This window comes from Rhinopithecus roxellana, chromosome 19 (genome assembly GCF_007565055.1).
Source record: "Rhinopithecus roxellana isolate Shanxi Qingling chromosome 19, ASM756505v1, whole genome shotgun sequence".
NCBI classification, from domain to species: Eukaryota; Metazoa; Chordata; class Mammalia; order Primates; family Cercopithecidae; genus Rhinopithecus; species Rhinopithecus roxellana.
The window spans coordinates 49,203,671-49,228,362 of record NC_044567.1 but is presented as its reverse complement, the minus strand read 5'-3'; the positions used below and the strand labels follow the sequence as shown (position 1 = coordinate 49,228,362).

Here is a 24,692-nt window from a genome sequence, read left to right as displayed (position 1 = left end):
CTGAGCTTCCCAAGTAACTGGGACTACAGGTGTGTGCACCGCCATGCCTGGCTAATTTTTGTATTTTCTGTGGCAATGGGGTTTTGTTACATTCCTCACACTGGTCTCAAACTCCTGAACTCAAGGGATGCACCCGCCTCAGTGTCACCTAAAGTGCTGGGGTTACAGGGGTGAGCCACCATACCCGGCCCTGAGGCACTTCAACATGTTTCTTGCAACACACTGAAAATCTGGGATTTTTTTTCTCACTATATTGTTTTGCTACATAAATGCTTCTAATCTTCAGATCTGGACAACATTCGTCAATATCCCTCCCAGTCTTGGTTTCTTCAGCAAGCCATTTTGCTGAAGTAGACGTCAAAGTATTTTACCTAGACTATCAAGTCTTTCTGGAAATGCTAATGCATGCTCAAGTTTGAGAAGCCCTGATTTAGGCTAACGACTTAGATATATTCGCCCAAATAACACTCATTTTTTCTTTCCTCATAAAACATTTTCATGTATGAACAGAAAAGTAACTACAAAAAGGTAAGTATTTTCTCCTTAGCAATGTATCTCACTTAAAGATTTGAAACTGGGGCATGCAAACCAAACTCAGAAATTATCTTAATATCTGATTGTTAAAAGCTATTCCTTATATAGCAATTAAAATGTTTATGGATAAAGCGACTCAACAAGTGACTTAATTGCCCTGTTTCCTAAGGATTTTTGGAATATTTTGCTATTCTTAAAGAGATGACGCAACAGGCATTCTATAAACAATTACATTCACATACACACTAGTCTTCACTACATTTCTGAGGGCAACGATTTATTAATTTAAAGGTGTTATCTATTATGGTACAGCCAGAATTAGATGTCTTGGGACCTTGTCAAGCAAAGTCAAAGGGTCTTGGTTGAAAAGACAGGAGGCAAGCATTGATGAGAAACTGCAGGGAACCACCTAACTTACTAATCATGTCCTACAGTTTATCATCTATAAAACTGGTATGATTTAACTGCCAGGCCTATCTCACAGGTTGCTGTGAAAATAGGACTAAATAAAGGCACTTAGACAATTAATAATGTTACTAACAGTTTCTCAACTAACCTCCTTGCAGCTTCCACACCACTTCTCTGCTCTTCATATAGTACAACTCCCTAAGAGTGCCTCCGCTTCCTCTCCCTTTGTCTCTTCAAAGCACCGTAATCACACTTCACCCTCACTACTCTTAGCAATCACTCTTTGTCAAGTCACCAATGACTTTATTAACCCAGTCTCGGTCCTCTTACTGAACCAACCACCAGCATTTGACTCAGTTAAATAAGTCACTCCTTGAAACACATCATTGATTTCCAGGGCACTATTCTTGGTTTTCCTACCTTTCAATCTCCTTGGATGATTCCTTTTAATCTCCTGACCTTCAAATATTGGAAGTGGCCAAGAGCAGAGAGCACCTAATTTCCATCCACACTACAGTCCCTAGAAAGGAAATCTAGTAGCATGGCTTAAACTACCCACCCGTACATTATATGCTTCCAAATTGCTATCTCCTGTTTTAACTTCTGTGAATTCCTCACCTGTACATCAAACTGCTTAACCTTTCCGTCTGAATATTTAATAGACATCAAACATACCTACATTCAAAATTAACACAGGCCTCCCTTATTCTCATTTAAGTCTATTATCCCTGTAGCTTTTCACATTTCGATATATGCTAACTCATTTTTCACAATGCTCAGATAAAACATTTTTGAGATAGGGTCTCACTCTTGTTACCCAAGTTAAAGCTAAGTAGTGCTATCATGGCTCACTGCAGTCTCGTCCTCCCTAGCCCAAGTGATCCTTCCTGCCTCAGCCTCCTCAGTAGCTGGGACACAGGCATGTGCCCCCATGCCCAGCTTTGCATTTTTTGTAGAGATAGGGTCTCATTACATTGCCCAGGCTAGTCTTGAACTATTAGGATCAAGTGATTAGTCCAACTCGGCCTCTCAAAGTGCTGATTACAGGCATGAGCCACCGCACCTAGCCAAACCATCTTGAGATCACCTTTAACTCCTCAGTTTTTCTTATACCCCATATCTAACCTATCAAACTCTGGTCTCTGTCACCATCTCCTCTTGTCTGTAATATTCCAAGTTTTCTAAACTGGTCTCACTGTACTCTGCACTCTACTTTCAACCCTGCAGCCAGAAAAATCCTTTTAAAAAAGTCTTACAGGCTGGACGCCGTGGCTCACGCCTGTGATCCCAGCACTTTGGGAGGCCAAGGAAGGTGGATCAGGTCAGGCGTTCAAGACCAGCCTGGCCAAGATGTTGAAATCCCATCTCTACTAAAAATACAAAAAAATTAGCCAGGCGCAATGGAAGGCACCTGTAATCCCAGCTACTCGGGAGGCTGAGGCAGGAGAATCACTTGAACCCGGGGAGCAGAGGTTGCAGTGAGCCAAGATTGCACCACTGCACTCCAGCCTGGGCAAAAGAGACTCCGTCTTAAAAAAGAAAAAAAAAAAAAAAGTCTAACAGAGGCCAGCTGCAGTGACTTATATCTGTAATCCCAGCACTCTGGGAGGCCGAGACAGGATCACGTGAAGCCAGGAGTTCAAGACCAGCCTGGCCAACGTGGCGAAACCCCATCTCTACTAAAAATACAAAACTCAGACAGGCACAGTGGTGCACGCCTGTAATCCTAGCTACTCAGGAGGCTGATGCATGAGAATCACTTAATCCCAGGAGGCAGAGGTTGCAGTGAGCACAAGACAGAGCAAAACTCTGTCTCCAAAAAAATAAGTAAATAAATAAAGTGACAGAGCATATATCTCCATTTAAACCCCCATTTCATTCAGAACTAAAGAAAACGGCCAGGCACAGTGGCTCACAACTGTAATTCCAGCACTTTGGGAGGCTGAGGTGGGAGAATCACTTGATCCCAGGAGTTGGAGACCAGCCTAGGCAACATAGTGAGACCCCGTCTCTACAAAATAAAATTTTAAAAATAGCCGGGTATGGTGGCACACACCTGTGGTCCCAGGTACTCAGGAGGCTGAGGTGGAAGGATCATTTGAGTAAGGGAGTTCAAAGCTGCAGTGAGCTATGATCTGCACTCCAGCCTGGGCAACAGGGTGAGACCCTGTCTGTCAATCAATCAAAAGAAAATGTTCTTATCCACATTATCCAATGTAATAGTTAGCTACGTGACAGAGAAACTGAACATTTAGCTATTTATAGAATTTCAAATAGCCACATGTAACTAGTGGCTGCAACAGTGAACAGCTGTGGGTCTAACATGTAGTAGGTTCTCTAACACTTTTGGTTCTCTAACACTTTTTTTTTTTTGAGACGGAGTCTCTGTCACCCAGGCTGGAGTGCAGTGGCACAAACTCAGCTCACTGCAAACTCCACTTCCCAGGTTCAAGTGATTCTCCTGTTTCAGCCCCGTGGGTAGCCAGGACTACAAGCCCAGTTAATTTTTTCTATTTTTAGTAGAGATGGGGTTTCACCATGTTGGCCAGGTTGGTCTCAAACTCGTGACCTCAGGTGATCCATCCGCCTCAGCCTCCCAAACTGCTGGTATTACAGGCGTGAGCCACCGCACCTGGTCAACATTTTAAAGTGAGTATTAAATTGTTGTTAAAGTATATGGAGTGAAAAGGATCTATATAAATTTATCTTTAAATCCGGAGAAACCATGTCTCCCTACCTCCCACCAATAGTAGTTTCCAATGATTGGGTATTTGATCTTCTCATATTTCTCTAAGGTATAATTTAGCAAAAGTATAGACGGCTCTAGGACTAAGCAAAAGTAGAGTAACATTGAATGAGACATGAAGGTAATTACTAGATCTTAAAAACTATAAATTACAATGCTCTATTTACTTAAAAGAACTTAAGAAACCTAGAAATTATTGTTATTATTACTATTATTATTTTGGGGATGGAGTCTCACCCTGTCGCCCAGGCTGGAATGCAGTGGCGCGATCTCGGCTCACTGCAACCTACACCTCCAGGGTTCAAATGATTCTCCTGCCTCAGACTCCCCAGTAGCTGGGATTACAGGCGCACCCCACCACACCCGGCTAATTTTTGTATTCACCATGTTGGTCACGTTGGTCTTGAACTCCTGACCTTGTGATACGCCCACTTCGGCCTCCCAAAGTACTGGGATTACAGGCGTGAGCCACCATGCCTGGTTGAAACCTAGAAATTATTAAATGAAATACAATTCTGAGCTGGCACAATGGCTCATGTCTATAATCCCAGGGCTTTGGGAGAACGAGGCAGAAAGATGGCTAGAACCCAGGAGTTTGAGGCTGCAGTGAGCCATAACCATGTCACTGCAATCCAGCCTTGGGCCACAGAGCAAGGCCATCTCTTAAAAGCAAAGAACACAACGCTGCCTTTCCAATAAATGAGTTGCTGAAATTAGCCTAGCCCCCAGCTACAAATAATAACAAATCCTTCAATGGCAGTGAGTAATGACAGCTAATTAAGTATTAATCCTTATGGACAGACCACCTACAAAATTTAAATCGCTGATCCTTGTTCTCTGCTCCAAGAACTCAGGAAATATTTTGTGATTTCAATCTGTTACCAATCTACCCTAGTAAGGTACTATCAAACTAAATACAAATATAAACTCTCTTTAAACATAAAAAGCCAGTTTTGTTTATTGTCTTGATGGCTATCGAATAATTTTTTTTTTAAGGCTGACTAACTATCTTATCTTTTGCAGTAAGTAAATGAACAAAAAAAAAAAAAAAATTACAGTTGTCAGAGAAATAAATGATTATTCTTTCAGCCAGGTGCGGTGGCTCATGTCTGTAATCCCAGCACTCCGGGAGGCCCAGGTGGGTGGATCACCTGAGGTCAGGAGTTCCAGACCAGCCTGGTCAACATGGTGAAACCCCAGTCTGTACTAAAAACACAAAAAATTAGCCAGGCATGGTGGCGGGCGCCTGTAGTCCCAGCTACTCGGGAGGCTGAGGCAGAAGAATCACTTTAACTGGGGAGGCGGAGGTTGCAGTGAGCTGAGATTGCATCACTGCACTCCAGCCTGGGCGACAAGACCGAAGCTCAAAAAAATAAAAAAGATTATTCCTTCAAGTTGTTTCCGAATCACAAGCGGACAATAAATACAGAAGAAAAATCCTTACCTGCATGCAATGAATAGCTAAGCCAGGTCCTGTATATAATTTCTTGTGACATATATGGCATTTAAAATGCTTTGCTTTTTGGTGCTGTATAAGGATCTTCTCATCATCAAAATCTCTATTACAATACCTGATCAATACTGTTAAGGCACAAAAACAGCATAATGATGACACTGCCTATGATAAAAACACATGGATAACATTACAATATGGGAACAGCTAAAACCAAAATGGTACTGTATAGAAACCCTGCTTTTGGTATTTATTACACAATTAAGGACTGCACATGCCATGTAATTTCAATATTTTCAATTTCCTAGAAGCCCATCTCTCTTCACCACGCCAAAAAACACATCAGTCATCAGCAATATACTTTGTCAAATTCGTATGTTCAACAGAGATGTCTGTGAAACTAACTTTTGTTACAAATATTTCAACATTTACAAACGCACACTGAGGACAGGAAGGAGTTCAGTTAAGAAATCCCCAAGGTTCTGTCAAGACAATTACTTCACTAGACATGTAGACGATAGCAATAACTGGATTAGGAATTTAGCAATATTTAGAATCTAAGATTATATGGTGAACAATAATCACATAATTTCGAATGATCAATCCATAAAATTGTTTCCAATTCCGAATGAACTTGTTGCCAAGCAATGTAAATTCACAGCTCAATAAAATCAATAAAACAGAATTCTTACTAAATAAAACAGAATTCTTACCTCACTACTCAGATTTTCCTAAAATCATATTACAAAATTCATAACTGTATTTAAGCTATTTTTAAAGCTGTTACATAAATAAATGCAGTACTGTAACAAGCCGCCTTTACGTACAAAACTAAATAAGATCAATTTTAATGTAAAGAATATTAACGCTTCCGGAAAAAGTATTAAATAGTACCACACTGTAGTAAGAGTTTTCCTTTCTAATAAGATAGTCATTTTTCAGTCCCACAAAGTTGGGTAACAGAAACTCCACCCTGTGAGAACGCTTCCTGCAGATTTAGGCGCCTCTGGGTGAGACACGGAAGCTAGTTCTCCTCCAGCCCTGAAAAGAAAAAAATAAAAAAGGTTCGAAACCAGGGTTGACTAACTTGGGCCTTTAATAAACCGCCAATTCGAAAAAACACAAAGCACACATAAAGTACATAAAAACGGAAAAAGTGGGTGACAGACTGGGAAGCTCTTCCCCAACCCTCCATGGAATTAATAAGCCTATCGCACTCGAAGAAAAGTCCCTTTGTTGAATCGTCACCAAAACAACGGAATGTGGCTGAATAGTCCCTAGGGGACACTGTCCTTGGCGGAGGGGTCCAGGCCGCCTCCCAGAGTCCAAAATTCGCACCAAACAAGATCCTCCTGAGTCAGTCACACGATCCACAACTGCAAGAGCCTCTCGACCTCCCAACACCATTTTCCTAGAAGCCTTCCCAAGTCCAATCCCAGCCACCAGGCCACCCACGCCGATGCTTAAATACAAACGCTCCACGCCATAGGCCAAACCCAGGCCTCCCAGTCCCAGGCCCCACCAACCGGCACCCCAGCGCGACCTCGACTTCAAACCGACAAAGGATACCAGCACCACGGCTTCAGCTGCTTCTTCTTCTTGCGACCCATAACTGTATTCTACCGACAAAGTAAAAGGGAGGAGAAAAGAAGCAGGAGAAACAAGGCGAAAATCCCTCACTTTCCCGACCCAACGGCTACCACCGCGTCCCACAGGAAGCAGACACAAAATGGCCGACGGCCTCGTTCGCCGCTCCGCCTCCCGTCAGGCACTGCGGCAGGAGGCGGAGCCAGCAAGGGAAGGTCACATGACGCAGACCTCCGCCCTGAGTGGGTGGGACTAAGAGGCGGGAAGAGGTGGCTGACATCTTGTCCGTTTGAGAGTCTTTCGCTTTCGCTGTCAGTGCTTGCGGAGCACTTCGGGTTTCTTTTGTAAAGGAGCCGGAGACCTAGGTACGCCAAGGCACATGCAAATGGAAAACAGAAAACGAAAAAACGGGAAAGATTGCCAGTGCAGTTAGGGCCGATCACAAAGATAGAGACAGCGCCCAATTTTAATTTTGTTTTAACAGTAAATGTTGATTATGTGCCTATTAAATGCTAAACCAAAGAAGTTAGTCTCTGCTTTGTAACTCGCAGATTGGTGACAGACGAGTACACAACGCAGAGCCCTCAGTGCGGCGTTGGGGGAAATGTGAAGTGCTGTAGGACCTCAGAGAGCGGGAGTCCTAAGGCGGCCGTAGTGGTAGTGATCATTGGGTTGTCAAGAAAGGTTTTGTTTTTCTTTGTTTTGTTTTATTTTTCTGAGACGAAGTCTCGCTCTGTCGCCCAGGCTGGAGTGCAGCTGCGCGATCTCTACTCAGTGCACCCTCTGTCTCCCGGGTTCAAGCGATTCTCCTACCTCAGCCTCCTGCGGACTGCAGGCCCACGCCACCAAGCCCGGCTAATTTTTGTATTTTTAGTAGAAATGGGGTTTCACCGTGTTACCTAGGCCGGTTTCGAATTCCTGGGCTTAAGTGATCCGCCCGCCTCGTCCTCCCGAAGTGCTGGATTGAAGGCTGGAGCCGCTGCACCCGACACACGAAAGGTTTCTTGAAGAGTCAAAGGGAGCAAGCAAGGTGAAGGAAAGGGTATCTCAGTAAGGGAGCAAAGAGTTGAAGTCTTTGAGGCTGGGCACGTGAAAACGCTAGTCGTGGTAAGACTGGAGCTGATAGCCGGGCGCGATGGCTCATGCCTGTAATCCCAGCAGTATAGGCCGGGCCCGAGGCTGAGGCCGAGGCCGACCGGGACTGGCAGATCACTTGAGGTCAGGAGTTCGAGACCAGCCTGGCCAACATGGTGAAACCCTGTCTACTAAAAATACAAAAATTAGCCAGCCGTAGTGGCAGGCGCCTGTAACCTCAGCTACTCTGGAGAATGAGGCAGGAGTATCACTTGAACCTGGGAGGTGAAGGTTGCAGTGAGCCGAGATCTCGCCATTGCACTCCAGCATGGGTGACAGAGTGAGACTCCATCTCAAAAAAAAAAAAATACTGGAGCTGTCAGTGAAGGTGCTGGTCACAAGAGATAATCCTAGGGAGGCTAGCAAAGGCAGATTCTGGCAAACCCTAGAAACATTGTCAGAAATTGGATTTCAGGCTGAAGTCTCTGAGAAGGCACAGAGGAGTTCTAAGAGGGCAACTGGAGGATCATGCAAGTGAGAGGTGGTTAAAAGCCCAGTGCTTGGGTTCATAGTCCACCAGTGCCACTGCCTAGCTGCCTGACTTTGGGCAAGGCACTTAAACTTCATCTGGCTGCACTTAGAACAGAGCTTGGCATATAGTAATAACTAGTAATGTAAGTTATGTGTTACTATTAAAAGCAGAAAATAATAACATCCATGGAGCACATACCGTGTGCCAAGCATTGTAGTAACTTTTAACATTATTTATCTCAGCCTCTGGGGTAGGAGCCATTATTGTCAACTTGTTAATAGAGATGAGATAAAAGAGACTTAAGAGAGCTGGAATAATTTGCCCAAAAGCACAAAGTGTGGAGCTGAATTGAATTTTAAAGGCTAAGTTTAGGCTGGGCGCAGTGGCTCACGCCTGTAATCCCAGCACTCTGGGAGGCTGAGGTGGGTGGATCACCTGAGGTCAGGAGTTCGAGACCAGCCTGACCAACATGATGAAACCCTGTCTCTACTGAAAATACAAAAAAATTAGCTGGGCATGGTGGCGGGCACCTGTAATCCCAGCTACATGGGAGACTGAGGCAGGAGAATTGCTTGAACCCAGGAGGCGGAGGTTGTAGTGAGCCAAGATCGCGCCATTGCACTCCAGCCTGGGCAATAAGACCAGGGTAAAAAAAAGAAAAAGAAAAGAAATAAAATGCTGGCCAGGTGTGGTGGCTCATGCCTGTAATCCCAGCACTTTGGAAGGCTGAGGTGGGTGGATCACCTGAGATCAAGAGTTCGAGACCAGCCTTGCCAACATGGCAAAATCCCGTCTCTACTAAAAATACAAAAATCAGCTGGGCATTGTGGTGGGCACCTGTAACCCCAGCTACTCAGGAGGCTGAGGCAGGAGAACCCAGGCTGAGGCTTGAACCTTGCAGGTGGAGGTTGCAGTGAGCTGAGATTGCACGACTATACTCCAGCCTTGGCGACATAGTGAGACTCCATCTCAAAAAAAAGAAATACAATTCTGTTACTCATAAATTCCCCAGTCTGTGGTGTTTTGTTATAGCACCACAAACAGATTAAAACACTTTTACTATGAAAGCAATAAAATATTGCTGTTAGTTGGGAGGCTTAGGGGGGCAGATCACCTAAGGTCAAGAGAGAGACCATCCTGGCCAACATGGTGAAACCCTGTCTCTGCTAAAAACACAAAAATTAGCTGGGCCTGGTGGTGTGTGCCTATAATCCCAACTACTTGGGAGGCTGGAGAATCACTTGAACCCAGGAGGCAGAGGTTGCAGTGAGCCAAGATTGCGCCACTGCACTCCAGCCTGGCGACAGACCGAGACTCTGTCTCAAAAAAAAAAAAAAAAAAAAAAATGCTGTTAGAAATTAAAGAAGGCCTGGTGGGCTAGCTCATTCCCAACACTTTGGGAGGCTGAGGTGGGAGAATCACTTGAAGCCAGAAGTTTAAGGCGAGCCTGGGCAACAAAGCATTATCCTATTCTCTATGAAAATAAAAATTAGCTGGGTTTCAGTGGCCCAGAATGGTAGAGTGCAGTGGTGCAATTGTAGCACACTGCAGCCTCGATCGCCTGGGCTCAATGGATCCTCACACCTCAGCCCACCAAGTAGCAGGGACTACAGGGCCATGCCACCATGCCTTGCTAATTTTTTTTATTTTTTGTCAAGATAAGGTCTTGCTTTGTTGTCCAGGCTGGTCTTGAACTTCTGGGCTCAAGTGATCCTTCTGTCTTAGCTTCTCAAAGTGTTGAGATTACAGGCGTGAACCACCATGCTGTGCCTCTTGTTGCAGTGGGTTTATAGATAAGCAAGGAGAGGAGGCTAGAATGATCCATGTGGCCATAGATTAGAGCTGGAGACACCAGGATGAACTAATGTTTATTTTAAAATAGATACATAGAGAAATATTTATGGATATGGGTATATACTCAAGTTAGTATAGATACATATATTTCCTTGTCTTATCAGCTGAGAGGGCCTAGAAGCAATAATGCCCCATAGCAAGCATATTTTGCCCCCGGGTCTTGGTTTATAATACCATTCTCCAGTAAAAGCAACCTGAGGTTCTTGGAGAAATGGCTGATTCGGGCCGGTCACGGTCATGGCTTATGCCTGTAATCCCAGCACTTTGGGAGGCCGAGGAGGGCGGATCACGAGGTCAGGAGTTCGAGACCAGCCTGACCAACATGGGGATTCTTCTGCCTCAGACTCCCGAGTATCTGGGACTACAGGTGTGTGCCACCACGCCTGGCTAATTTTTATATTTTTTAGTAGAGACAGAGTTTCACCAGGTTTGCCAGGCTGGTCTGGAACTTGTGACCTCAGGTGATCCACCTGCCTCAGCCTCCCAAAGTGCTGGGATTACAGGTGTGAGCCACTGCACCCGGCTGGGGTAATTCTTTTCAACCTAGAATTCAATGTCCAATCATATCAGTCTAAAATTCTATTTCTTTTTTTTTTCCCCCAAGACGTAATCTCGCTGTGTTGCCCAGGCTGGAGAGCAGTGGCACGATCTTGGCTCACTGCAGCCTCTGCCTCGCAGGATCAGGTGATTCTCCTGCCTCTTGATTTGATTAAAGCAAATTAAGAGAATAAACCATAATCTAGAAAAAATGGGATTAGGCTGGGCGCGGTGGCTCAAGCCTGTAATCCCAGCACTTTGGGAGGCCGAGATGGGCGGATCACGAGGTCAGGAGATCGAGACCATCCTGGCTAACACGGTGAAACCCCCGTCTCTACTAAAAATACAAAAAACTAGCCGGGCGAGGTGGCGGGCGCCCGTAGTCCCAGGTACTCGGGAGGCTGAGGCAGGAGAATGGCGTGAACCCGGGGGGTGGAGCTTGTAGTGAGCCGAGATTGCGCCACTGCACTCCAGTCTGGGCGACAGAGCGGGACTCCACCTCAAAAAAAAAAAAAAAAAAAAATGGGATTAACAGGGAAGAATGTGAAAAAATCCAGATTGGAATAGAAGAAAGGGTTGTTGGGGGGGACTCTGTATTAGTTTCTTTCTTTCTTTCTTTCTTGATACCCTGTCTCTATAAAAAATAAAAATACAGCCGGGCGCGGTGGCTCAAGCCTGTAATCCCAGCACTTTGGGAGGCCGAGACGGGCGGATCACGAGGTCAGGAGATCAAGACCATCCTGGCTAACACAGTGAAACCCCGTCTCTACTAAAAAATACAAAAAAAAAAAAAAAAACTAGCCGGGCGAGGTGGCGGGTGCCTGGTAGTCCCAGCTACTTGGGAGGCTGAGGCAGGAGAATGGCGTAAACCCGGGAGGCGGAGCTTGCAGTGAGCTGAGATCCGGCCACTGCACTCCAGCCCGGGCGACAGAGCGAGACTCCGTCTCAGAAAAAAAAAATAAATAAATAAAAATAAAAATAAAAATAAAAATACAGCTGTTTCCTGAGTGAGATTTGGTTTTCAGTCTGGGCAAATGAAGACCATTTTGGGGTTAAAAGGGCTCTTTTTCCTCCATTCCTTGATATGGACCTGTGCTGGGGACTGGTCAGCTATTCAAGTATAATGCACCCAGTTTTGGTTCTGTGCCAGGATTAAACCCATGATATTTCACAATTTGTATATGAACCCCGATGAAGTGTTTCTAGGAGGTGGTTGCCTTGTAACCTATGTTTTGCCAAATATTTACTATGAGTTTTTCTACCATCCTCGTGACTGTGGTATTGTAACTTAACCTCCCCAGGAAGTTCTGCTTAAAACTAAAATCAAGTGTATCTCAAGAGACTACTCTCCAATCTGAAATGCCTCTGTCGTGTGTTGTCCGCAATTAGAATCCTCTTTTAAATGTAGTTGAAATGAGAGATAAGGAAACTGACAATGTTACTAAATGGGAGATAGAGGTGAGGATACACATTGCGAATGAAGACATGGCAGTAACTTCTGCAACACAATCTTTTAAGAATCTGACTGCTATACTCCCTCATTCATCAAATGAGTACCTTTATTGCAAGAGAAGAAACTGTGCTATCCACTTTGATATTGAGAGGCAATTTGGAATCTCTGCTGGGATTGCTTAGGACTGAGGATTTAATGTGCTATTTTGTGAAAATCTGAGAAGCAGGAAGGGGATTTAATGATCTCAACTGTTATCCATCTGAAAAACCTAACTTGTAACTTTAAATAAAATGGCAGGCTGCCTTCCAGTATTCCCTTTTTTTTTTTTTTTTTTTTAAGACGGAGTCTCGCTTAAAGTAGGAACTGCCCCTGCTTTTAACTTTATGAAGTTTTATTTATGAATAAAGTTTGTACTAAAAATTTAAAAAAATACAAAACACACGCACACACACGGTGGCTTAAAACAATGGAAATGTATTATTTCACAGTTCTGGATGCTAGAAGTTGACATGGAGGTGCTGGTGGGGACATACTCTCTTGAAGCCTCTAGTGGAGAATCTGTTCCATGTCCTCTCCTAGCTTCTGGTGATCACCATTAATCCTTGACATTCCTTGGTTTGTAGACACATCACTGCAGTCTGCCTCCTCCTTCACATGGTGCTATGGTTTAAGTGTTTGTCCACTCCCAAATTCATTTTGAAATTTAATTGCCATTGTAAGACTATTAAGAAGTGGGGCCTTTAAGAGGTGATTATAAATTGCCCACTCTTTGATATCCTTTTATAGCATCATAAAATGGACTGAGACAGAAAACTGGTACCAGAGAATAGGGTGTTGCAGAAACAAACACCCGAAAATGTGAATTGATGTTAGAACTGGGTAATGGGCAGAGACTGAAGGGTTGCTGGGATTACAGGCGTGAACCACCACGCCTGGCTAATTTTTTGTACTTTTGGTAGAGACAGAGTTTCACCATGTTGCCCAGGCTGGTCTTGAACTCCTGACCTCAAGTGATCCGCCTGCGACGGTCTCCCAAAGCTCTGGGATTACAGGCGTGAGCCACTGTGCCCGGCCTTTCAGTTTTTACATAGTTAGATTTTTAAAACGTTTTCCTGTATGACTTCTGTTTTATTATGTTTAGAAAGACCTCCTTAACTTCGAGAATTAACATTATCCCATATTTTCACTTTAACAAAATTCATTTTAAATTCTTAACTTTTTTATCGAATGGGTGTCTGTGCGTGCTGGCACGCGCACAAGGAGGCAGACAAATAGCCTTATTCTTTTCCATGTGGCTAGGTAGTTGTGCCACCCTCATCACATAGTAAGTTTCCTAGACGACTCAACGGAAAATAAGTTCAAAATAAATGGTAAAAGTTTTTCAGTAAAGGCGAACTCAGTACGCCTGTCAGCCCCGGGGGGGAGAAAAGCCTCCCTTTACCAGGCTAGTCTTTGCCTGCGAACCCGGGAAAACCAGCGGAACGCAGGTGTGCGAGAGCCGGGAGCCGGACGAGCCCGGATACCGACGGCTGCACGGCAGCAGGGGAGCGGTTTGGCGGAGACACAGGGCCACCCAGAGGCCGTCGCGATGCTCCCCTCCTTGCAGGAATCGCTGGATGGAGATGAAAAGGAGCTAGAGAGTAGCGAGGAGGGAGGCTCAGCCGAGGAGCGGAGACTCGAGCCGCCGTCCAGCAGCCACTACTGTCTTTACAGCTACCGCGGAAGCAGGTGCTGGCGCCCAGCTCGGCCTGCCAGCCCGCCTGCCCTTGCGGCCCCGCCCCCGGCCCGCCGCCCGGCCTTGCACCCCACCCCCGGCCCGGCGGCCCGGCCACTCCTAAAAGCCATCTTCTCCTCTCCCAGCCAAGGTCTCTGGCCTGAAGGGCGCTCCTTGCCTCACGCTGCTCTTCCCAGCCCCCATCGTGGACTTGTATGCCTGGCCCAACCATGCCTGTGCCCTTCATCTGCCTCTATATCATCCCAGCTCCTTACTCTGCGGCTGCCCTTTGTTTAGCGCAGTGCCCCGCACGCTCAATAATTTCAGTTCCCGTCCCCTCTCCTTTCTGTCATTATCTCCCCACTTTCTTCTATTTCTGTCACACACACCCCGCGTCCCCACCCTCTGGTTTTCCTCTGTTCTTGCTTCCTCTTTTCCCTTCTCCTGACTGACTTTCCTGGAACCTTCTTGGCCCTGTCAAGTTTGGTTTTTAAAGGAGTCTCCTTGAACCTTCTGGGTATTTAGCCTTTCCTCCATCCCTTAGGTGGCCTGGAGAGAGAAGGGGCTCTTGTCAGCACTGCTGTATGGGTTTTCCTTGTCATGAGGATAGGCAGTGCACTTCCACCTTGCAGCATTTTTAGTTGACTCCTTGTCTTACCCTGCTTGCAAGGCCCCCATACTCCTCTTGGTTTAGAGCCCATAATTGATAGCACTATTGGTTTTGTGGCTTGCAGATTGGCACAGCAACGAGGGGACAGTGATGACGGAAGCCCAAGTGGCACAAATGCAGAAACTCCCTCTGGTGATGATTTCAGGTAAAAAGAGCTTCACCGTAATTCATGCATGTGCTTTTATCTTCCCTGCATCTCTGGCCTGTGCATGTCAGTGGGTACTCTATTTCCACTGAGCTTTCCCTGAGTCAAACCATCAATTCTTCCTGTCCCCTAGAAACCTCATCCTGATTTCCTCATTGGCTGGTTCATTCAAGGCTGGGACAAACAAATCCACATACTTGTGCTTGGTGATTAGCTAGAAAGAAATCCTTTTGTTTTCCTTTTAAAGTGAGACCGAGTCTTGCTCTGCTGCCCAGGTTGGAGTGCAGTGGCATGATCTTGGCTCGCTGCAGCGTCAACCTCCCCGGCCTCAGGTGATCCTCTCACTACAGCCTCCCCAGTATCTGGGACTATTGACCACCACGCCTGGCTAATTTTTGTATTTCTGATAGAGATGGGGTTTCGCCATGTTGCCCAGTCTAGTCTTGAACTCCTGGACTGAAGTGATCTGCCCACTTCTGCCTCCCAAAGTGTTGGGATTACAGGCATGAGCCACCTTGCCCAGCCCTGAAATTTCTTTTTTGTTGTTGTTGTTTTTTGAGACAGTCTCCCTCTGTTGCCCAGGCTGGAGTGTAGTGGCAGGATCTCGACTCACTGCAAGCTCCGCCTCCCGGGTTCAGGCCATTCTTCTGCCTCAGCCTCCTGAGTAGCTGGGACTACCGGCACCTACCACCATGCCTGGCTAATTTTTTTGTATTTTTTTAGTAGAGACGGGGTTTCACTGTGTTAGCCAGGATGATCTCGATCTCCTGACTTCGTGGTCCACCCACCTCAGCCTCCCAAAGTGCTGGGATTATAGGCGTGAGCCACTGCGCCCGGTCCTAGCCCTGAAATTTTTAAATCATCAATTATACCTCAATGAAGTTGAAAGATAAAAAAGATAAGAATGTGTGCAGGGGTGTGATTATAATGACTGACCATGGAATTAAGGTGGAATAAGGAGGGAAATGAGATGAGAAACTTGAGAGACTGTGAAAAAGAGGTAGGGTCAGTGGATTGGGGGTTCCAGTGGAGTCACAGTACTGGAGAGAATGAGCTGGAAAGATAGGAGTATTTTAAGCTATTTGATGAGGTAGATCATACTTAGTGACATGCATTCCTAGGAGCTTCACCAATAGGATTCATAAGGACAGCTTTCCCCCGTCCTTAAAAGAGCCCCTGGCTTTGGTACCATTCTGTCTGACTTAATGGGTGTGAATACACTAGTCCACTGGTAAAGAATGTGTGTCTTTCATTTGTCAAGCCTCTCCTTGGCGGATACTAATCTACCATCCGAAGTGGAGCCAGAGCTGCGCAGTTTTATTGCTAAGCGTCTTTCAAAAGGTGCAGTCTTTGAAGGGCTGGGTAATGTTGCATCTGTGGAGCTGAAGTAAGTGCAAAATGTGCTGTGTCCTGAGTTTTTGTTTCTGAACTAAATATGAGAAGTGATGAGAAACTCCAAAAGATCAGCTCCTACTAGACCTGTAGAATTTGTCTTTATTCTCTGGCAGTCCGAGCACTGGGCCTCACACATAAACATTTGTGGAATGGAATTAATTGAATGGCAGAGACCCTGGCACCCAATTGAACTTTATTTAATTAGCTTATTTTTTTGAGACAGGGTCTTGCTTTGTTGCCCAGGCTGGAGTGCAGTGGCGTGATTACAGCTCACTGCAGCCTTGACCTCCTGGGCTTAAGCAATCCTCTCACCTCAGCCTCCCAAGTAGCTGGGACTGCAGGCAGGCACTACTATGCCCAGCTAATTTTTAAATTTTTTTTTTTTTTTTTTGTAGAAATGGCATCCCACTATGTTGCCCAGACTAGTAAGTTTTATACTTAGAAGAAGAAAAGAGTTGATTATTAAAACTAAATTTGTATACAGTTTGTAAAGTATTTTCACAAACTTTTATGTATTTTTCTTTACAAAGGGGAAATACAGCAGATACTTTTATTTTCATTTTCAGATGAGGAAATAAACTCAGAGAAGTTTATGTAAGCTCAGGTCATGAGGCTGGTCAAATCGATGGAGTTCAGGCTTAAACATGAGCATTCTTAGTTCAATTCCAACTGTCTTTCCATTACACCTCTATTTTTTTGTTTTTCTTTTTTTTAGACAGAGTCTCATTCTGTTGCCCAGGCTGGAGTACAGTAGCCTGATTGTGGCTCACTGCAACCTCCACCTCCCTGGTTCAAGCAATTCTCCTGCCTCAGCATCCTGAATAGCTGGGATTACAGGCATGCACCACCACACTCAGCTACTTTTTGTATTTTTAGTAGAGATGGGATTTCACCATGTTGGCCAGGCTGGTCTCAAACTCCTGACCTCAGGTGATTCACTTGCCTTGGCCTCCCAAAGTGCTGGGATTACAGGTGTGAGCCACCACGTCCAGCCTCCATTACACCTCTTTATTATAGTTCAACTCAGACCGTGAAGTTAGCATACAGGTTCCCTCAGGAGTTTGAGGCCATGTCCCAAGGGTGAGGCCACCTTCAGGCACATCTGCCTGAAACATCAATTTGTAAAAGTTTGGGAGAGGGGAGAACATGCTTTTATTTTTTAATATAAACATGGGTATGAACTAGAGTGAAATTTGTGTGAATTGTTCACGTAAGACAGGAGAATTCAAAGAAATTTCATGTATGGTAGTGGCTGCTTTAACTAAAGCCCTCCAGGGTATACATTCGTTTTTCTTTGCTGCTACAAGCACACCAACAAGAAGTCTGGGAAGCTCTGAGTTAGTGGGCAGTTTAATGGTGTTGCCAGATCAAGATGACCAAAATTCAGAGTAGTCCACAAAATTATAGATGCATGAGTAACCAAAATAATGCATTTTACATTTTCTTTCTTTTCTAGAATTCCAGGTTACCGAGTTGGTTGTTATTACTGCTTTTTCCAAAATGAAAAACTGCTTCCTGAAACAGTAACGACAGACTCTGAACATAACCTTTCAGAATATGTGGTCTGTTTTTTAGGAGGGTCTGAAAAAGGACTTGAGCTATATCCTTTCTTTGGTTTTTGAGAACATCAGGAAGGAAAACATGGGAAGGCAGGTGGAAGACTATTACTACGAACCTCCAAAAAGCTTTTCTACTCCTCATGTATTTAGTTGAATTTCATACCTTCATGTGGCCATTTTGCCTTGGTTTGTTTGCATTTGCAGCTCACATTATTTGAGAGATTTTATATTTCTCGTTAAGAGACAAAATACTGTCTTCATTATTCATCCTTTATTGCTTCCTTAAGAACATACTTTCAGGCTTGAATTGGACAAGTACATTCAAGGGCTGAAAAATAACATGAATTGTGAGGTAAGGTGACTGACTTAATGGTTTTTAAAGACTGAAATGGGGCCAGGCTCAGTGGCTTACACCTGTAATCCCAGCACTTTGGGAGGCCAAGGTGGGCAGATCACAAGGTCAGAGACCAGTCTGGTCAATATGATGAAACCTCGTCTCTACTAAAAATGGAAAAATTAGCTGGGCATGGTAGCGGATGCCTGTAATGCCAGCTACTCAGGAGACTGAGGCAGGCGAATCTCTTGAACCCGGGAGGCAGAGGTTTCAGTGAGCTGAGATCGCAGCACTGCACTCCAGCCTGAGCAACAGAGTGAGACTCCGTCTCAAAAAAATTAAAAAAATAAAATAAAGACTGAAATGATTAATATACTGTGATTGCTCTACTTGTCAAATCATATAGACACAAAGACACCTATATTCTAGAAACTTGCCACTTTGTGAGCTAGTAGAGAGGTGACTATTTTTTTTTTTTTTTTTTTTTTTTTAAGACAGGTTCTTGCTTTGTTGCCCAAGCTGCAGGGCAGTGGTGCGATCAGGCTCACTGCAGCCTCAGCCTCTTGGGGCTCAAGCAATCTTCTCGCCTCAGCCTCCCAAATAGCTGGGACTACAGGCACATACCAACACTCCTGGCTAACTTTTGGTATTTTTTATCGAGATGGGGGTCTCACTTTGTTGCCCAGGCTGGTCTAGGATTCCTGGCCTCAAGCAATCCTCCCACCTCAGCCACCCAAAGTGCTGAGATTACAGATGTGAGCCATTGTGCCTGGCCTACAGGTGGTTTCTTTTTCTTTTTTCTTTTCTTTTTCTTTTTTCTTTTTTGAAATAGGGTCTCACTCTATCACCTAGGCTAGAGTGCAGTGGCACGATCATGGCTTACTGCAGCCTTTTCTGGGCTCCAGTGATCCTCCCACCTCAGCCTCCCAAGTAGCTGATACCACAGGCATGCACCACCATGTGCAGATAATTGTATTTTTGGTAGAGGTGGGGTTTTGCCATATTGCCCAGGCTTGTCTTGAACTCCTGAGCTCAAGTAATCCACCTGCCTCGGCCTCCCAAAGTGCTGGGATTACAGGTGTGAGCCACTGCACCCAGCACAGGTGATTTTAAAGGCATAAAGGGAACATAGTTCTGTAAGTGCTGAAAGTTTCACAAGACTACTTCTGATGTTTTGTATCTATGAAAAATTTGATCTATTCAATGGCATGTAGTAACATGCCTGGCGAGAAAGAGGATGTCCTTTTCCTGATTTCTAGGCATATAAGATTTGTATTATGGTCAGAAGTAGTGGTCCATGCAGCCTCTGGCACAAAGACATGCTATGCAATAGTATGGCTGTTCTTGAACTCAACATCAAAGATTCTTAAAAACATTCTATTTTCATTAATTGATCTTTTATGAATTAGGCATATCCATATCAACTTATTCAAACCTTTGAAAAACTGGCTGGGTGTGGTGGCTCACACCTGTAATCTCAGCACTTTGAGAGGCTGAAGCGGGCAGATCACTTGAGCCCAGGAGTTCAAGACCAGCCTGGGCAACAAGGTGAAACCCCTTCTCTATAAAAAATACAAAAATTAGCCAGACATGGTGGCACACACCTGTGGTCCTAGCTACTTGGGAGGCTGAGGTAGGAGGATCACTTGAGCCTGGGAAGTTGAGGCTGCAGTAGCTATGATCGCACCACTGCACTCCAGCCCAGATGACAGAGTGAGACCCTGTCTCAAAAAAAGCAAACAAAAACTGCTTTCAGCTTGTAGCAGTTGTTAGTCATGACTCTCACAAATTTACCACCTATTACATATATAGTAGTAGTTTTACTTTTCACATACTTAGAAGATACTGCAGGAGAGAGGAAGGGATAGTGCAGGAGTGAGCAAGGGATGCAAGTCTAATAGAGCTGTTCTCCCAGACTAGAGCTCTTCCTGTGTGACACTGGTCTTCAGGGAGCAGCATAGCCTAGAAAGCCAGATGTGCTCATGGCAGCATGTCTGACATCTGAAGTGGGGTGGAGTGCTTTGATGAGTTACTTGTATCCTTCCCTATTCACATTCTGAATACGAATGAATTCTGTATCTACATGCCTTTAGTCATTCAATAGGCACTTAATAAGCTCATACTATGCATGTTTTAGACACTGTACCGCAAGTGCTGGGGAAATGAGGATTATTGAGTGAGTATCTCCATTGAGTGCACAGTATAGTAGGAGGACAGGGGCATGTGAATGCCCAACTCTTCCCTGTGAAGAAATAGCATGGAACCCTATTAATTCAGTCTCTTCATTTTATAGAATGTATTTCTTGGTGTGTTTTAAATAAATTCAGCACAGAATTCATCCTCACCCTGCCCAACAAGCCAGGAAAGATATATCGCAGTTTCTTTTTTTGAATTGGTGGTGTTAGCTTTAAAAAGGGAGGTATCTATCCTGGTCTTTTTTACCATCAAGGATATGATGAAGAAAATATAAAGTCTACTAAAGGGAAGGCTTCTATTAAAGCAAATGACATTCTTTCTTGATTTAGGAAAGGGGCCTGGAGAGTCACATAAAGTCCTATCTGAGCAGCTGGTTTGAGGATGTTGTATGCCCAATCCAAAGGGTTGTTCTTCTCTTTCAGGAAAAGCTTACCTTTCTGCTACATGCTGTAAGTACTGCCCAAACGAGAGCATTTCCTTAACTGAGAATCACTTTGGATCATTTAGAAACATACTCATTTTCTCTGAATATGACTCCCATCCCTCCCCAAATATTCAAACTATCCTTGCTATCAAGATAGACCACACTTTATTTTCTCAGATCTAGAAAGTGATATTACTAAGGTAGAGTTGGATTTCAAATGCTGAGTCTTCCTAATAGGATAAAACATTTTAAAATAATTACTTTTCAAAGTCATCTGGGAAAGGTATAGTTTCCAAAACAATTTGAAAAGGTAAACAAAAATCCAAAGCAATTTTGATTCTATAAAATGTTAATGGGCAGTGGCTGAACAAGGCTCTGGAGAGTTTGTGACCAGTGCCCATCAATCGTTGTCCAGTGTGGTAGGGACTTATAGGGACATTTAGTCATGAGTAGCTGCTCAAGAAAAGCTGGAATATATGTACCAATCAGGTTTCATTTTTCTCTCATAGGCTTTGAGTTATACTCCTGTTGAAGTTAAAGAATCAGATGAAAAAACAAAGAGAGACATTAACAGGTAAAGAACACAGTTTTTTCAAAGAGAAAAGCTTTTCCACAGCAAGATTGACATCTATGTTTGTAAACTGCTCCTCCCATCCCTTCCCCACCAGCCTAGTGCAAAATAAATTTGTTTTCACCCTTCTGTCCTGCAATATTGTTTGTGGAAATGGACTTGTGTGTGTGGCAGGTTTCTGAGTGTGGCCAGTCTTCAAGGACTTATTCATGAAGGCACCATGACTTCTTTGTGCATGGCCATGACAGAGGAGCAGCATAAGTCTGTGGTCATCGATTGCAGCAGCTCCCAGCCTCAGTTCTGCAATGCAGGTGAGCTACAACCTCTGAAGCAGCCTTCCTACATCTCTTGCGAGTCCCCATCTTTGCACTGAGAGCATGTGATACAATCTTATTCTTCCTGCCTTGCGCAGTTTTACATGGTTATCTCAAACAATGAGAAACCACTTGCTGAAAACAATATAATTCTAGAAACATGGAAATCATGCTATGCCTAGCAATTCCACGCCTAGTACATAAAGAAATTCTACTATGTGTGTACAAGGAGACGAATTTTAAAATGTCCATAAAGGCATTATTTGAAAAAGCAAGGAATTGGAAGCAATTTAAGTGTTTATCAACAGGAAAACTGATAAACTGCTATATTCATGCAATGGAATATAACAGAGCAGTGAAAATGAATGAACTAGAGCTACTTGTGTCAATATAGCTCTCAAACATACTATTTAGTGAAATAACCATAATAGAAAAAATACATAAAAGTTTTAGCATATGCAGAATAATGTAGATAAGGCTTGCACACACAAAGGTATATGGGAAAAGTTTAAAGACATCTGTGGGAATGATCATGCTTTCTGATGGGAAAGGAAGGGGGATGTGATTGGGAAGGGGCATACAGGGGGCTTCAGCCATTTTGGTATTCCTTAGCCATGTGGTGAGCACACCATTTTTTTTAGGCCATTATGCAAGTCTTAAATAATTCATTATAGATGTTTTTATATATAAATAAATGGGTTGGGCACGGTGGCTCACAGCTGTAATCCCAGCACTTTGGGAGGCTGAGGCAGGTGGATCGGAGGTCAGGAGTTCAAGACCAGCCTGGCCAATATTGTGAAACCCTGTCTCTACTAAAAATACAAAAAAATTAGCCAGGCATGGTGGCAGGCACATGTAATCCCAACTACTCAGGAGGCTGAGGCAGGAGAATCACTTGAATCCAGGAGGAGGAGGTTGCAGTGAACCAAGATCACACCATTGCACTCCAGCCTGGGCAACAAGAGCAAAACTCTGAAATAAATAAATAAAGCTTTGTAAAATTTCATTTTATTTAGTCTCTCTGAAATGTTTTATAGGAAGTAACCGGTTTTGTGAGGATTGGATGCAAGCTTTTTTAAATGGTGCTGAAGGAGGTAACCCTTTTCTTTTCCGACAAGTACTGGAGAACTTTAAACTAAAGGTAATTAGTTGGCTGTGTGCCAAGTCCCACATGAAATTTTTGTCTGAATTTTAATTAGTACCAGTGACAGAGTAACAAACTTGCTTTATAGCTGTGATGTCTGTTAATTAGGATGTTCTCAAAACTGGAACTATCAGAAGACATTTACTTTATTTTTTGGTAGCTTCTGTATACATATCATTTCTAATAAATTGGATTGAATGCTTGCTTATATTTAAGGAACATCAGTCTTGGCCACAATTTGTGACTTATCTTAGTTGCAAAGCACAAAAAAAGTGGTTCAGTGCTTAAGTTTTCAAAATTCTGTTGGGGGCTGGGCGCAGTGGCTCACGCCTGTAATCCCAGCACTTTAGGAGACCATGGCAGGTGGACTGCTTGAGGCCAGGAGTTCAAGACCAGCCTGGTCAACATGGCAAAACCCTGTCTCTACCAAAATTACAAAAAGTTAGCTGGGCATTGTGGCGCGTGCCTGTTATCCCAGCTATGTCAGGAGGCTGAGGCATGAAAATTGCTTGAACCCAGGAGGCAGAGGTTGCAATAAGCCCAGATTATGCCACTGCACTCTGGCCTGGGTGACAGAGTGAGACTTTGTCTAAAAAAAAAAAAAAAAAAAGAATTCTGATGGAGACTTGTTGTCACCTTATTTAGGAGTTTTGTTTGTTTTAAGAGACAGAATATTACTCTCTCACTCAGGCTGGAGTGCAGTGGTGCAATAATGGCTCACTGCAGCCTTAATCTCCTGGGTTCAAGCAATCTTCCTGGCTCAGCCTCCTGAGTAGCTGAAACTACAGGTGTGCACCACCACACTCGGCTAATTATTTTATTTTTTGTAGAGATGGGGTCTCGCTGTGTTGCCCAGGCTAGTCTCAAACTACCGGCCCTTAAGCAATCCTTTTGCCTGGGGCTCCCAAAGTGTTGGGATTACAGACATGAGCCACCATGCTAGGCAGGAGATTATTTTAAAGTATTTTTACTTCGTATAAGAGATTTTCAGCTGGGCGTGGTGGCTCACGCCTGTAATTCCAACACTTTGGGAGGCTGAGGCAGGTGGATCACTTGAGGGCAGAAGTTCCGAGACCAGCCTGGCCAACATGGTGAAACCCTGTCTCTACTAAAAATACAAAATTAGCCAGGTATAGTGGCGCATACCTGTAGTCCCAGCTATTTCAGAGGCTGAGGCAGGAGAATCACTTGAACCCAGGAGGAGGAGTACAAGCTCCGAGATCGAGCCATTGTACTCCAGCCTGGGCAACAAGAGTGAAACAAGAAAAAAACAGAGATTTTCTTCTACCAAGGGCAAAGCATACTGCAATGTAAATTTTGGAAATATTTAATATGAAAAGCAAACAATTCAGGAAGATATGTTGAGTTCTCAGCTGGATAGGAGTTTTTTTTTAGCTTCATTATTATTTCACTTAACACATTTTTAACTGGGTGATCTTTTTCTAGGCCATACAAGACACAAATAATTTGAAGAGATTTATCCGACAGGCAGAAATGAATCATTATGCTTTGTTTAAATGTTACATGTTCCTAAAGAACTGTGGTAGTGGAGATATACTTTTGAAGATTGTTAAAGTGGAACATGAAGAAATGCCTGAAGCCAAAAATGTGGTAGCTGTCCTTGAAGAATTCATGAAAGAAGCGCTTGACCAAAGTTTTTGATCATATGTTTTGAGATAATTGTATGATCAAGTGATATATTTAAGTCTTAGTGTTTGAAATTGCAGTTATAATTGTTCATAGGATTGCTATTTAAGATGATTTGAAACTCAATCCAGATTTTCTTTTCATATTTTACCAGTTTAACTTAAACAAAAATCTGAGGAACATCTTCACTGAGTCCTGGATAGATGCGTATGTGAGGGTTGTGGAGTTTTCTTCACTGAGTCCTGGGTAGATGCGTATGTGAGAGTTGTGGAATTTTAGTGTCTCACTGGCCCTGTAAATTCCAGGCTTCAGGAAGCTGCTGCTTAAAAAATTTCAGAGATGATTTTGTTTGTGGCTTTTCTCAGGAAAAGCCTGAGTCTGCTGCAGTATTTAGCAACCTT

At 43.9% G+C, this 24,692-nt stretch overlaps 2 protein-coding genes across 9 annotated transcripts in view; one reads left to right on the top strand and one right to left on the bottom strand.

Moving 5' to 3' along the window:
* The window catches only part of ZNF207 (zinc finger protein 207), a 32,144-nt gene extending 25,223 nt beyond the window's left edge, over positions 1-6,921 (bottom strand). For 4 of the 7 annotated variants that reach the window (XR_004054997.1, XR_004054996.1, XM_030923269.1 and 1 more), the window contains exons 1-2: positions 6,711-6,905; positions 5,133-5,259 (exon numbers count right to left, since the gene is read on the bottom strand). Coding sequence is in view for 5 of the 7 variants with exons in the window: in XM_030923269.1 (XP_030779129.1) it covers positions 5,133-5,259; positions 6,711-6,751 (168 nt within the window). In the remaining 2 variants the exon portion in view is untranslated. Of the gene's footprint in view, positions 1-5,132; positions 5,260-6,710 lie in introns of all 7 variants that reach the window. The other 3 variants (XM_010372270.1, XM_010372271.1, XM_010372273.1) reach the window with 1 other exon arrangement.
* A 6,798-nt stretch (positions 6,922-13,719) lies between these two features.
* C19H17orf75 (chromosome 19 C17orf75 homolog) lies at positions 13,720-24,475 on the top strand. 2 transcript variants are annotated; one of them, XM_030923268.1, is made up of 10 exons: positions 13,720-13,906; positions 14,627-14,707; positions 15,969-16,094; positions 17,559-17,702; positions 17,956-18,013; positions 20,614-20,640; positions 21,125-21,189; positions 21,361-21,497; positions 22,538-22,641; positions 24,091-24,475. In XM_030923268.1, exons 1-10 carry the CDS (start codon positions 13,767-13,769, stop codon positions 24,304-24,306), a joined length of 1,098 nt encoding a protein of 365 aa, XP_030779128.1. In that variant the 5' UTR covers positions 13,720-13,766; the 3' UTR covers positions 24,307-24,475. The 2 variants fall into 2 exon arrangements, with proteins under 2 accessions (XP_030779128.1, XP_010370577.1); XM_010372275.1 differs by having other exon boundaries at positions 20,521-20,640.
* The last annotated feature ends 217 nt before the right edge of the window (positions 24,476-24,692 follow it).